At 42.0% G+C, this 15,870-nt stretch overlaps 1 protein-coding gene across 2 annotated transcripts in view; it reads right to left on the bottom strand.

Moving 5' to 3' along the window:
• Nucleotides 1–12,843, bottom strand: part of UBE2H (ubiquitin conjugating enzyme E2 H) — a 103,298-nt gene extending 90,455 nt beyond the window's left edge. The window contains exon 1 of one of the 2 annotated variants that reach the window (XM_032869283.1): nt 12,349–12,843. In XM_032869283.1, the coding sequence (XP_032725174.1) occupies nt 12,349–12,401 (53 nt within the window). In that variant the 5' untranslated portion in view covers nt 12,402–12,843. The remainder of the gene's footprint in view (nt 1–12,348) is intronic. The other variant, XM_032869273.1, reaches the window with a different exon arrangement.
• Between the last annotated feature and the right edge of the window lie 3,027 nt (nt 12,844–15,870).

Genomic DNA, 15,870 nt, shown 5'->3' with positions numbered 1-15,870 from the left:
GAAAACAAAGTTACCAGAGTTTACTCTCCTAATCTGAAGCAGTACAGCCAAGAATTAGTATTTCTCAAACTATTACTTAAAGCCACAAAAGGCAGGGGAGGTGGGGCTCAGTTGGTTAAGCATCAGCCTTCAGCATAGGTCCTGATCCCAGCGTCCTGGGACTGAGTTCCACATTGGGCTCCCTGCTCAGCAGGGTGTCTGCCTCTCCCTCTCTCTGTACCCCTCCCCCCTGCTCACGAGCACATGCACTCGCTCTCTAATAAACAAATAAATAAAATCTGGGTGCACCTGGGTGGCTCAGTGGGTTAAAGCCTCTGCCTTCAGCTCAGGTCATGATCCCAGGGTCCTGGGATCAAGCCCCGCATCAGGCTCTCTGCTCAGCAGGGAGCTTGCTTCTCCCCTCTCTCTCTGCCTGCCTCTCTGCCTACTTGTGATCTCTGTCAAATAAATAAATAATCTTAAAAAAAAAAAATCTTAAGTATTTTTTAAAGCCACAAAGAACACTGCCTTGAAATAATACAATTAATCTCAACTCAAAAAGCCCTTATAATCAGAAAGCAACCACTGCTTTCTAATACTATTATTTGCATTCCAGGTTTTCTCCAAGTAGAACATGCTAAAACCTATATAAGTATAATATCTACTAAAATTTAACTTTAAATAATAAAATGTCATCTGAACTTCATCAGAGCTGACAAAACACTGTAGGAATGACATTTAAGAAATAAAACAGCCAGACCTGACAGACTAAAATCCTTATGTTTTATCCAATTCATTCAAATGAATAAGCCCCAATTTAAAAGCATACAAATTTTACACTAATTTCTGATTCTATAAAAAAACAATTTCTAGGGGTGCCTGGGTGGCTCAGTGGGTTAAGCCGCTGCCTTCGGCTCAGGTCATGATCTCGGAGTCCTGGGATTGAGCCCCGCATCGGGCTCTCTGCTCAGCAGGGAGCCTGCTTCCTCCTCTCTCTCTCTGCCTGCCTCTCTGCCTGCTTGTGATCTCTCTGTCAAATAAATAAATAAAATCTTTAAAAAAAAAAAAAAAAAAAAAAACAATTTCTAATTCTATTACCCATTAAGCAAATGGAAAGGTAAGACACATACGTATCTATGTCAATTAAGATAATCCAGTACAGGGTGCCTGGGTGGCTCAGTTGGTTGGGCAACTGCTTTTGGCTCAGGTCACGATCCTGGAGTCCTGGGATGGAGTCCCACATCGGGCTCCCTGCTTAGCGGAGTCTGCTTCTCCCCCGACCTCTCTCCTCTCATGCTCTCTCTCTCTCATTCTCTCTCTCAAATAAATAAAATCTTTTAAAAAAAAAAAAAAAGCAGAATCTATTTAAAAAAGAAAAACCATAATCCAATACAAAGTCTTGTGCCTACATACCAAGTCAGCCCCCAAAATGGACAATAAGCACAAGTAAACATGTTATTTCATTAGTCACTCTTTGAATTACAAGATGCAAAGTGGCTAGAACTTAATCCTGGGAATAAGCGCCCATAGGAGTAAGGGACTGTTCCCATTTACCCTGCCTGAAGAACATAAGAGAATGCTGGATGAGAAAGACCTGAAGACTTCCTACCTCGAGGACTTACGAAAAGAGAGCAGAGTCAGCAGTTTCTGAACTCAAACAGTGGCCAAGATTATATAAAACTAGCTTAGAAACACTAAATTCTTCAGACGCAAAAAAAGACTAGGACCTTTAAAGTGTAAGAACACAAAATTTATGTCATGTTCCATCGTGTCTGACTTCACTGAACAGAGCTAAGGCAGATCTAAGGCACAACCTATTTTTATTCAGAGCACACATAGCAAAGTTGTAAACTACTATATATTTTTAGCATAAGTTCTAGTTTGATAAATAATTGCTGAACCTCACAAAGGAACTAGGCCAAGTATACTCTGATTTCCAAACTCCTAGGGGGAAAAAAAAAAAGATCTGGCTTCACTGCTACTTCTGGTTAAGACTGAAGATAAGATACCATGAAGGATCTGGAAAGACCTTCTCTTCAAAGGTTTATTTGTGTACTTTTCTGCCCGTGTATTTAACTTATGCTCGATTTCTACAAATTAGTCGAAGTGTAAATTAGGAATACCAACAGAAAAAGGAAACAGACATACAAATGGAAATATAGGAAAGGAAATGATAGTCTTGATGAGCTACCAACAGTCTTCTGACATATCATGGTTTATCAGTTATAAAACTCAACTAAATTTCAAAGGAAACACATTGATTATTCAAAGATAGAATGAATCTGGTACACCTAACTATTCTAACCCAAGAGCCTACAGAAAGACAAGGCAGAAGCAAGTAAGTGTTCTCAAGTATGTAAGTGATTTAATACAGGTATATTCAAATATATGTCATTTGATCATCAAAGACAGCATTGAAGACCTTTCTTAACTGCCAGGAGAAATGGGCAGCAATCCAGACAAGCGAACTAAAGAACATATTCAAAGGTCTACTTCCTCTCTTTCTTCCACCCATAAAACACATCTGACTTGAAAGTATTTTGTTTTTGTTTTTGTTTCTAATCTCTAAGGATACAAATGAATAAAGGGGCAAGAAACATTTTTTTCTCCCTTTGCTCATTATGAAGATGGTGGCTGTAGCAAATTGAGTAAGTTGATAAAATTAACGGATGTTAATATCAAATTCTGTTGCCAAGACTGGTGATTTCTGTTATCAAACATGTATCATGTTCTACATTTTAATGTACTTTGAATATGTCAATGTGACTATAGTGTGTAATAAAAACCCCAAATCTCCAAGATCTACATCATGGGGGATGATTTCATTATAAAAGTCTTTGTCTAAATAAGCAGTCTGACCAAGTACTAATTCACAGTTGTGGGACCATATATATATGGTTAAGGGAGGGCCTTTATATATGTGTGTGTGTGTGTGTGTGTGTGTGTATATATACACACACACACACACATATATATATATAAAGGCCATATAAAAGTGACTGTTAATGGGGGGAAAAAAAAAAGTAAATCGTTTCTTTCCTTTGGAGTGAAACAAAAAGGGTTATGTAGTTTCAGGCTGTGCTGCCAAGGAGACTTACTAATTTATATGCAGATTTACATAAATAAGATTAGCAAAAGCATACTAAACATTCAGTTGTCTGTAAGATCATAAAACAATATAACCAACTATATTACACACAGTGATCTCTGTTATGAACACAATTCTAACTGAATCACCTTCCTACAGGTAACCACAATGGAAAGGTTTACCCAAATTTTTGAATTTTTAAATTATTAATCAACCTTTCTGAAACTATGCAACATAAAATCAACTGATTGAAGAGCAATACCCAGATAACCAGTGATACTGGGACCACAAGGACAAAATAAATTTATTTTCACTAAGCTGAGTAGTAACCCATCTGCTTCTGAGGTAACACGAACCAGGCACACACTGTATCTACTTTTCTATTTATATTACCTCAACTAAGATTTTATAATCCAAGAAACCTTGGAAAGTGTACATGATAAAAACATAATACATTGAAAAATAAAGGTTTTGCTTAATGTTAAACAGAAAACTTTTAACTTAAAATATCAATAACAATTTCACACATAGAGAATCTCTCTTACTTTTATACACCTCCCTAGAAGCGTCTGTAAGTTAGAGACCAAAAAGTTGAACGTAAGGGGCACCTGGGTGGCTCAGTGGGTTAAGCCACTGCCTTCAGCTCAGGTCATGATCTCGGGGTCCTGGGATCAAGTCCCGCATCGGGCTCTCTGCTCAGCAGGGAGCCTGCTTCTCTCTCTCTCTCTCTCTGCCTGCCTCTCTTGTCTACTTGTGATCTCTCTCTGTCAAATAAATAAATAAAAATCTTTAAAAAAAAAAAAAGTTGAACGTAAGACCTAAGATTCCATCTCCCCCGTCAAAAAAGATTCCATTCGCAACCAATTAAGCAATATTCTAAATCCCTAAATATGGTCCCTCCAAGAGTACCTGTGGTGGGCCCAGAGACAGACCCACCAGCCCTGTCTTTCAGAGGATGACAAGGTCCAGCCAAGCCTCCCCTCTTCCCCTGTTTCTAAGTAGGTATCCTACTCCTCCCTGACTTCTCTCCAGGGCCAGATCAAAAGATCAGCAATACCTATATAAACCACCTACCTTTAAACACCCTAGATGCCTAAAAAGGAGGGGAAGGTAAGGAGGATCCTTCATCCGAATACAGCTGCCCTGTGGGGCTTTCCACCACCTGGCTCTTGAGGATTTGGGTCCTGCCAGGCATAGCAGTTTGCACAAGCACCAGCCTGCAAACCACGAGACACCCTTTGCAAGCATCTGGTGAGGTACAGAGAAGAAACGACAATAGTACCTGCACATAAAAATATTAACAGTTCTAAACCAGGGTACCTCCACCCCACCTGAGAATCACTAATGTAACAACAGTCTCTCCAAAGTACACACTGACTTTTCCATGTTTTCCTTTATTGCACTTTAATTACATTTTGGCAATCTGAAAGTAACACTCTTAATAAACATGCTCAAAGCATCATCCTTGTGTCTGATGACTGAACCAAAGTCTCCCCACCAAATAAAACGTCACTGACTACAACCTGAAACCCCTCCTGAAACCAGGAGGTTGTCTTTTTTCTTGTCAGCCAAGTTAGAAGTTCCAGCTGCCAGTAATCTGTGAACTGTTAAAGCAACCTGCATGCACACACCTACACATAAATTCAAATGTCTGTCATGTACGTGTATGAGAATCCGACAACACCAACTACTACAATGTCTTTTTTTCTTATGGCAATGTCTATCGACCCATTGAGTAACTGACACCGAATGCCAAAAAGTGAAAAAGCAAACAAATAAATAATCAAAAAAATACTATTTTGTTAAAAATTAACTTTAAAAAATTTTCAGGAAAACATTACAGAAACATATAATCTGTTTCTGGCTCTGCAAGAGGGGCCATTGGTTCCTGAATTTAGTCCATATGAAAACTGAAGATACTATTAAGACCTGAAGAGAGTCCTACGTCAATATGTGTAAACAGCTGTAAATATAACTGGATGTGCTAAGTAAAACGAACATGTTAAAGAAAACCAACAACAACAAAAACCCTTATCAGTATTTTACAATAAAAGGGAACCATCAACGAAAAGCGTGTCTATCTTTTCAGAAAAGGATAGTCCTAACAAATGAAAAAATGAAAGTTATTTGTGACCATAATTCCTGAACTACAATGTCAAAGGGCCACAAAGCAAAAAATATTTTACAATGAAAATTTAATTCACTAATTTTGAATAGAGAGGGAGAAACAGTTACAAAACTAGTTTCGACAGATTAGAAATCAGTGCTCTATAATGTTATTTAATGGGATTCCTTTAAAATACAGAACAAAAATAGTTTAATGTCACAATTTAATTGTGTGTGAAATACAATCATCAGTCAAATTAAATTCAGGATACCTGTTAAAAAGTTAAGTTTATACCTATTCCACGATTTAGCTATTCCACTCCTATGTATTTACACTAATGAAAACATCCATCCAAGCAGCTTCATTTGTAATAGCTCCAAATTAGAAATAACCCAAACACCCATAAAGAAGTAAATGCATAGTGATTTACCAATACAATGTCAGACTACTCAGCAGTAAAAATATCATGGTGAACCTCAAAATCTGATGAAAGAATTCACATAAAAGTACATACTGTGTAATTACATTTATGTAAAATTTCAGAAAATGCAAATAATCTACAGTGACAGAAATCAATGGTTGTGTTGATAGGCTTCATGGATGGTATTTATGTCAAAACTTATCTAATTTATCATTTTATAGTTATGTCAATTATACCTCAGTTAAAAAAAAAAAAAAAAATTCCAGATACCAAAACTAGTTCTATAGCTCTTGCCAGTCAGAGCTCATCACAAATGTGATATATTTAACCTACCAACTCACAGTAGGCACTCTGAGAAGTACAAAAGCGTCCTTAATTTAAGGATCACCATTCTCTCTCACACACACACACACACACACACACACAGTTTAAAACAAAGAGATCAGAACTCATTTGTCATCACTATGACAGGTTGATTGCTTCACTGCTGAAATCACACCAACAAAAACACAACAGAACAAAATGAGAGCACACGGAGTGTGGGGCCCCACAATTTTTAATTAAGTATTTTAATTCAACGGTTACTTTCTTTGATGTAGAAGACAGAAAAAAGAAATTAAATATTTTAATCCATATGGTTATTTTCTTTGATCTAGTAGAAAACAAAATAACCCAAAAACACAAGAGAAGCCGTATGCACAAGATGTTAATTTCAGTCTTATCACAGAAATAGTGGTGAAGAATTAAATCAATGGCAAGGGCATGAAATGACCTATTACATGACCTCTTCGTTATGTTTCATACTTTTAATCAGGAAAATAAGCTGCAAGGAGTAGTAAGCAAAACAGGGCACATACAGTATGATCAACAGGTTGAAAATAATATATGGGGTGTAGGTCACTGATAAGAAAAAACACTATAATGTTAATATTTGAGGACAGTGGTTCTTGAACTGCAGTCCCTGGACCAACACTATCAGTATCATCTGGGAACCTGCGAGAAATACAAGTTCTCTAGACCCACTGAATCAAGACAACTCCAGAGCTGGTACCCCAGCAACTTGTTTTAACAAACCCTCCAGGTAATTAAGATCACACTAAAGTTTGAGAACCACTGTTTAAAGGACAGGATTATGGGTGACTGTTTTCTTTCCCTTTTTGTAACCTATACTTTGCTCAATTATCTTACTACTTATATAATCCAATTAAGTTTCTTCATTAAAGTATTTTACTAAAAGGTATACTATGGGTCTATAGTCAAGAAGCTATTATACCATAAGCACTTTTATGAGTCTGAACTGCATGCCTAAAAATGCAATGATTCTTGGAATCATCAAATCTATTAAGAGTGAACAAGGGGTGTCTGGGTGTCTCAGGTCATGATTTCAGGGCCCTGGGATTGGCCTCCTGTCCAGCTCCCTGCTCAGGGAGTAGCCTGCTTCTCCCTCTCCCACTCCCCCTGCCTGGGCTCTCTGGTTCTCTCTCAAATAAATAAAATCTTAAGAAAAAAAAAGGTAAACAACATACTAATTTCATATATATTTGTGTGTGTATACACACACACACACACACACAAATCCATGTGTACTCACACATCTAAAACAGGTCAAGGTGCTACGGAAATTGCACAACACTAGGAAATCAACAATCCAGGTTTTTCTAACACATACACAAAAACAGAGTTAAGTGACTTTTATGGGTCACACTTGCACAAGTTTTCCCTAAAAGATGAATTTTTTTTTTTTTTTAAAGATTTTATTTATTTATTTGACAGAGATCACAAGTAGGCAGAGAGGCAGGCAGAGAGAGAAAGAGGAGGAGGCAGGCTCCCCGTGGAGCAGAGAGCCCGATGTGGGGCTTGATCCCAGGACCCTGGGATCATGACCTGAGCCGAAGGCAGAGGCTTTAACCCACTGAGCCACCCAGGCGCCCCCCTAAAAGATGAATTTTTAGGCTTGTGTGTAACTTACTAGACCTGCACTGCAGGACTCTCCTGTTCTGAAGCTGTGAATGCTTACTCATGTAGGTTCCTGCTCAACAAAGTATCAGCGTGTTATATTTGTCACCAAAATCTAGGCAGAAAAGACAAATTCAGAACACTTGAGAGTTGCCAAAGCTTTAACTTCCAGCTTGAAGACCATAAAACGGTTCCACCTTCTATCTCATCATCTCACAAAAACAGAGGCCACAGGAAATAAAAGCAAAACACAGGTTCTCTCAATTGACACTGGAGCTAGTTAAAAGATTACAGAATTGTCTACACTTTGAGGACAAATTAAAGAGTAACAAAGACTACTGATTTGGGGATAGAATAACTACTGATTAACAACAAAATACCAAAGTTGATGTGAAAGACAAACAGCTATGTTTTTGTTTCCATTTTTTAACATCTATCTTTAAAATACTAGGAATACAGATCCCCATACTCTGTCCCATTGCATAAAATTCACTTTTTAACCTTTCTACTCCTTGAAAAGTCAATTCTGAAAGTAAATACAAGTTATTCAAAAAGCTGCTACATGGAGAGTTGACCTACTATAAACAGCTTCTTCTTTGATTTTTTAATTGTTTAACTAGTTACATAAGCAGCATGACCACCCACACTGAAATTTTTCACTACTAAACCCCCAGCACCAAGCCTGGCATAAAGAGGGTACTCAGATGTTTTATGGGGATGAACTTCTTATTGAAAACTTCTGAAACCCTAAGGCAGACACCCAGGGTTCTCTAAGACTTCACTAACGCAGTTAATGAATTTAGTAGAGGCCAATGCCCCTTTCTACCACTCTTCAAGCTTTTGCAGGGAAAATTTACATTTCTACCATACTTTTTGAAACCCTGCGTGAGTCATGGAAGTACATTTAAAGTGGCAGCATACCCTATTTTAAGTTACTGCAACTCCCTCTGAAAAAGGGAAATCTTTGAAAACTTAGTATTACAAAGTCCCAAAATCTCACCAATAACAAATACAGCATATGGCAAGTCCCCATTATTATCAGGTTCACTTTTCTGATTTAACCTTGAACATTTATTTCTTGTAATCTAAAATCAGGTTTTCCTCTTTCTACCCCTTGAAAATATACTTGATCCTGTAACACTACTCACAAGGCCTCCCCAGCCCCTAATTCTTTTGTATATAAACACACTCCGGTCACACACTCCCATCAGCTGTTTGGTAGCTCCGCCCCTCCTCCTTTTCCGGGTAGTAACAGAGCAGCCAATGAGCTGTAAGGAGCTGTGCCTGAGGCCTTTTGCCTGCATACGCTTTTCCAAAACAAGCAGCTCCAGCCTTCAGCAGGGGCCACTGGTTCGCAGATAAAAGGATCACCAGGCTGTGCAACAGGGTGAGACGAGTAACCCCCACCACCAAGGAAACCCGTGTAATCTGAGCTGTTTGTTCCTCCACCAGGGAGAATTCAAACCGATATTCCTTTAGGGCAAATCCCGCTTTAAGGTCACCAGAGTCCCAGTTCTCAGACAATCAAAATAATCAGAGATGGAAACCTCAACGCTTGCCAGGCTAGGAACGGCACAGTATAACCTGACTTGGAAAACAAATGGCCACACCATTCACAGCCATTCCACAGGATTTGGGCAAACCAAGTTCTCTGACTGGGACACATTCCTACAGGGCCCAAAAGTCAGTACATCAGTCTCCAGGCTCCTGGAGAGGTTTGCACAACCCTCAGCAAAGATCAGAACAGAAACAATGAATGAGTCAGAGTTTCAGAACATAATCGCCCAGCAGATTATTAAGTGCATCGGTGCAAAACACTCACTCCCTGCATAACTTGAGAGTCAGCTCTCCTCCTACCAACCCGTCACAAAAGAAATATCACCGACTCCCAACAACCACCACAGAGTGTCTCCAAAAGAACCTAGCGAGCTGGTGGAAAGCAGTGGCCAATTAGTTACACATCCCCTTCCTTCCCTACCCCCACACTGCTACTTTCCTACTATATAGGTTCCCTGCCAAGCTGTAAATCGTGGTCGCATAATTACACTCAGGAGACATCCAAAAATGGGCTGAAACAGGAGATTACAATGAAACCAGCTATCAGCCTCCAAACCAAAGAAATCATCAAGGGGCACTGAGGGGCAAAAAGCAAGTACATTCCTTCAGACCTTCTCTACTTCCTCTCCACCATCTTTCATTTTCAACCCCCGGCCCTTTCACACAATTGTACGAATTTTAATAGTGGGCTGCAAAATTTTTCCTTCAATTTTTTGTTAAATATACCTTGCTCAAAAATTACTGGCTCCATTTGGGCCTACTAATATGAATTCAACAGAGAAAAGAGGCCACAAAATCTCCCATCCCCACAACACACATGCACACACAAAAGGCAATACAGAGATTTTAACTTCCGAACTACGTGAGACCAGAAATAACAAATACGAAACAAAGATAACCTCTGGCTTTGTTGTCCTGAGACTGTTGTCCTCCTATCTCAGAAATCTATGATTTTAAAGGGCCTCTGCTTTCTTTTGTCAGAAAGGAGGAAGGTGGGGAAAGAACAGAAGGCCAATGCATCTTTGCCTTTCTTCATATTCTACTAAAAATAAGCTATGAAATAAGCCACTTAGAGGAAGAAAAAAGAGAAAGACACCCTGCTGTTCTTTGTCTGTTTTCCTCTCCCTCTCCACCCCCCACACCCCACTCCTAAATGCGGTAATCATTCTAGATGCCACAACTACTAAATGAACAAAAGGCAGTGTATCGAAAAGGCATCAGGTCAAGTTAGGCCTCACCCTTTATCCTCAATCTTCTAAAAATATGTATGTATATAATTTGAGACTCTGACATTGATCAAAAACAGCTGGAATTCTCTCTCCACCTCCATCCCAATTAAACATTAGGTAGAAATTTGCATTAGGTGTGACAGTAACTCTCAACTCAGGATAAAAATAACTCAGATTCTGCCACCATGTCATTTCCTAGTTTCTAAACAAAAATAAAACCCGAAACTGCTTTGTGTAAAATGTACACACAACCGTAGTTACAAGTTTTCCTGCAACCTTATGAAAAGCCAACATTACTGGCATCATTCACACATTTACAAAACTCAATCACAGTCACAAACAGCTCCTAATAATCAATTTCACTTGTGCCTAGACATATTTGGAACATGTTTTTTATTATTTGCTCCTCTCTGTAATGCCTCCTCCCACCTCCCAAAAACTCTAAACTTCAAACCCTAAAACTTAGAAGTCTACTACTGTTCCTAATTTCTAGCTAAGTTTTCCTGAGGAGAAAAACACCTTATTCCTGAAAAGAGGAAAAAAAAAAAATCTCTTGCCCAGGCAACTTCCCTCCCATCCCCCACTTCCAAACCAAATACAAAAACTACTTTTTTAAAACTTCGGAGAATTCCATAACGGAGTATTTAACAATAATCATCAACCTCTAAAAAGAAGAAAAATGTCCTATCAAAAACAGGACCAAATAAAAGGAAGAAAGAAGGAATTCACCTGAAGAATCTAGCCAAACAACTTGAGTTATATAAACAAAACCCTGCAACAGGGGGAAATGGTGGGGGGATGGGGGTGAGGGAGAAAGAGAAGCAGGAGACAGGACTTTTTAACTGCGTTTCACACACCACCACTCCCCATCCCCGGTTCCCCTTCTCCCCAGGGATTAGCTGTTCAGAACACTGGACTCATTTCCTCTCCCACCCAGCCCCCCCCAACGCTCTAAATTACCCCTCAAAAATTTTCTAGATTTGTCACAGGAACCTTCGCGAATTTCTCGAGCTGGTCATGCAATAATCAGTCTGGACTCCAACCAAAACCACAGCCTGAAGGGCCCTTATCAGTTACAGCTTTCCCACTGCTACCTCCTGAGTACATAAAGTTGGGGGGGGGGGTGTGGAAATAAAGGGTGTCACTTGGTAAAATCAGGGCAGTTATTCCCCAAGAACCTTACCCTCACAGAGGGAGTTTGCTTAACTGGCCAGTATAGGGGCTATTTTGTCAAGGAGAGATCTTCTTTCTCTCCCTCCCCCAGCTGTCATATCCACAATATGGAGGGTGGCTTGCTAGAGGGCCTGGGGGTCCTCACCGCATCCAACTATGGGTGGGACAGGCTTTGTCAGTGAAAACCAAAACAAAACAAAAAAAGCCGGTGGGGTTCTTCTGGGCACCAGAAAGCTTAACAAGAGTCTCTGATTTAAAACACTCAGAGCTCTTTATTACAACAGGGGGCACGGAGCAGACTACTCTTCCTAATATAGAAAGGAATTAGGGATAAAGGAGGTCACTTGAGTTACCCCAGTTCAAGAAGCATAGTGAATGGAGGGAATGGAGGCATCTCAAGAAAGGAAGAAAGGCTTCACTCTCTGGAATTTCTATCAGGAGTCCCTAAATTCAGAGCGAGGGAACAGGAGAGACCGTGAGGTGGGCACGGTGGTCAAGAGAGGTGGATGGTCCTGCAAAAAAAAAAAAAAAAAAAAAAAAAAAGGCCGTCTTGGGAATCCAAACGTCGTGGAGGAAAGTCGCAGGCAATGAGGGTGCAGAAGAGGGAGGAACAACGCACATTTCGGGGTGCTGCAGATAAAGGGGGAGCTGAAAAGGCTCTAGGCTCCTGGGAGGTGCCAAGGAGCCGCCGTAGGCACTGGGGGGGAGGGAGGCGAGGAAGGGAGCCTCGGACAGTGGCCGGGAGTGCCCCAGGGCCCCTGGCTGGGTTTCAGGGGTGCCCTGGGAATCCTCACACCGCCCCCACTCACAGCCCGAATCCCCCCTCCACGAAGGATACAGCTTGACCACGTCCGTGTCCATCCGCCTCTTGCCCGGACTGGGGGATGACATGGTGTCGCCGCTGCCTCCCCGTCGCCTGCGCCGCCGCCTCTCTCCTTTCCTCGGCCCGTCTATCACGGGCCCCGGGCCCCGGCTCTGAGGAGCCCGCGGCCGCGCCGGCTCCTCGGGGGAGGTGGCAACACCCCCGCGGTCCTGTCCGGTCCCGTCAGCCGCCGCCGCCGCCCCCCCGCACGGGGGAACACCGGGCACTGTCCGGCCGAGTGGGGGTGGGGACCCCGCGGCGCCCGGCTCGGGCTGCCCCTCTCCGGTTGTGGGTTCCTCCGCGGCCTGGCCCCGGCGCTACTGTGCGCCGCGCGTCGCTCCCTCCTGCCTGCTCTAGCTCGCTCGTCTGCTCGCCCGCTCACCCTCTCGCCGACTCCCTAGCAGCCTCCACGACAAGCGGACGACTCCTGCTCAGTCGGCCTCTCTACCCCAGCCTCGCTCTGGGCGCCGTGACGTCACCTCTGTGACGTCATCGGCGGGGCGGGCCCAGCTGGCGAAAGGGGTGGGGCGCCGCGGTCGCGGCGTGGCCTTTCCCGGGTGGTTCTGGGAGATGTAGTTCCTCTTTCTCTTGCCCTCCCAGCCCTGTGCCCCCCTCCCCCAACTCCCTCCGCACACTTAATCGCTCAACTGCCAGTGTCGTTATCATCATCATAAACGATAATAGTAAATAATGGCAATATTACATTTGTGTATTTTGGGGTAATGAACCACCTTCTCATATACACTGTGAAAAATGCTGTTTATTTGATTTGAGGTGGCAATTACTAGGATAGGCACCAAAATCAGAAAATTCCCACAGGAGCGGGTTCCCTGCACCCTGACCCCTCCTTGGATGGAGAGAATCTGTTTGCAGCGATTGTAGACTATAGCAAGGCTTCCTCAGAGCTTGCAAACCAGTGTTGATCACCCTCCATATATAGAGAGGCCCACTATTTCAAGGATTAGACTTGAAGCAGCAAGTTGGCAAGACCAGAAATAATTTGGTACTAGCATCCTTACCCCACAGAGTATGAGGTAATTTCACAAAGCGAATGACTGATAGAAGCAGAAACACCCCAAATATGTTGTGTTCAAAGGACAAAGATTGTTCTGTCCTCCACACTCCTGTACCAATGCTATATACTCCATCATTAATTCCATAAACATTTATTGAGCACCTACTGTGTGTGAATCACTCTGCTGGACATGAGGATATCATGGTGAACTAAGACTTTAAATTTACACAGCCCTTTCAATATGGTCTGTGGATCTAAAGTGTCAGCATCACCTGGGAACTGGTTAAAATGCAGGCCAGAGCTTCACCACAGACCTACTGCATTAGAATCTGCAATTTAACAGTGTCCTGGGGTGGTTCTTATGTGCAGTGAAGTTTGAGAGTCACTGCTCTACAAAGCACTCCATAAGAAGTGGTATGGGACCCAGGAGTCAACCAGGCAAAGGGAGCAGGAAAGAGTGATCTAGGCACCTCTTGATGTTTATATCACATTTTGCTGTCAAAATTTTTATCTGTTTGCTCTTTCCTATGAATACACTTGTGCTTTGTCGGACCATGTGCTGTGAGATGGGTCCCTTTATATTAACCCCCCACCCGCCTCGACACACACCTGGGGCAGCAGCAATCAACTAAAATTGAGGATTCTTTACTCCTACCATTCCATGCCTCCAAAGGACTAGTCATTTGTGCCTGTGTTTAATATACATAAACTAAAATTTGCCATTTCAACCATTTTAAGTGCACAATTCAGTGTATTAAATACATTCACAATGTTGTACAACCATCACTACTCTCCTTTTCAAGAACTTTTTCATCATCCCAAGCAGAAACTCCATACCCTTTAGACAATAATTCCTCAATCATTCTCCACCTGCTCTCCAAGCCCCTGATAACCTCTACTCCACTTTACGAAAAAGACGATTTTTTAAAAAGATTTTATGTATTTATTTGACAGAGAGATCACAAGTAGGCAGAGCGGCAGGCAGAGAGAGAGAGGGGGAAGCAGGCTCCCCGCTGAGCAGAGAGCCTGATGCGGGGCTCAATACCAGGACCCTGAGATCATGACCCAAGCCAAAGGCAGAGGCTTAACCCACTGGGCCACCCAGGTGCCCCTATGAAAAAGGCTATTTTAACTGCTCCTAAAAGGGGTACAGTGGTCTTTCCTACTGCACATAGCAATTCTGTCAGAAGGAAGACCCGAGGAGATTTCTAAACCCTTTTATGTGACCACTTTGTTCAAGGGAGATCAGGATGGAGCAGAAAATTGTTCTTGACTGTCTCCTCTAGGCTCTTCAGGCTCCTGTTGCTATTACCTCCTCTGCTCCTCACTCTCCTTCACCTGAGTAACCCCCATTCGAGTGTTAAGACAATGATGCTCAACCTTCGGTGTGCTTCAGAATCATCTGGGGAGCTTGTTAAGTTCACAAAGGTCCAGGGACCCCGCCACTGGGGATTTTGATTCAGAAGGTCTGGGGCAAGGCTTGGATGTCCACGTCTTTAACAAGTTCCCCAGATGATTCTGATGCAGGTCAAAATTTGAGAACCACTGTCTGAAGATGCCAATAGGCCTCAGCACTTTCCAAATGCCTGCCTGACCTCTCCAGGTGAGTCTTGTGTTTTCATAATATCCTGTGCAAATAAGGATGTTTCCTCCCCACCTGAGAGCAAGGTGGCAGGCTCAGAGGACCCAAAGGTGTTTCCAGAACAGAAAGAACAGTTCAAGGATGGGTCTCGAGAAAAAAGGGAATAGGGAGGATCTAGAAATGATCCCTGGTGGGCTTTAATTTTTACAGATGCTATGCTGCTGTGATCTAAGCTCTAAGCAAAAATAACCAGAGAGGTGTTTAGAGAAACTTGTTCCAGACAACACTGGAGAAGGTGGGGCTGTTATACCTAGAAATGCAATGGAGATTTAGCCCTCTGAGATGTCACTGAAAAGCAATCACCTAGAGAAGAGTTATTGTCTAGAAAGGATCTTAGCTCTGGGTTACTCAGGACAAACCTGCCCTTCCCCAGCCCTTAATTATGCCTCAGCTAATTGCAGATATCCTCCCAGAGCCTCAGTGTTCTCATCTGTAAAATGTGACCCATAATGCCCTACCCACTTGAGTGGGTTGATGGAATAAATGGAAAGGATGAATGTGAAAGCCCCTCATAAACTTTAAATTGCTTTTCATAAAGGTAACATGAAGTGTTGATTACAAGATGCAATATATTATTGGTGGTGGTATTATTATTTTATTATTAATCTCAAACTCCCATTTACCCACTCCTTATGCACTCTCTATCATTTAAGGAGAAAGGTCTTCAGGTGGGGTTTTTGTATTTTTTTTTAAGATGTCAGTGTCAATTCTTTCTCTTTGTGGTTAAAGTATGTTCACGTTTTTATGACACACCTGTACTCTCTGGGCACTTTGCCATTTGCTCCTTCATAAATCCATTTCCTCTAATCTGACTTGGTCCCCTCTCCTCCACTGCAAGCCC

Source organism: Lontra canadensis, unplaced genomic scaffold (assembly GCF_010015895.1).
Source record: "Lontra canadensis isolate GAN:19392208 unplaced genomic scaffold, GSC_riverotter_1.0 scaffold2, whole genome shotgun sequence".
NCBI lineage: Eukaryota > Metazoa > Chordata > Mammalia > Carnivora > Mustelidae > Lontra > Lontra canadensis.
The sequence above is the reverse complement of the archived record's forward strand: the minus strand, read 5'-3'. Positions and strand labels throughout refer to the sequence as shown.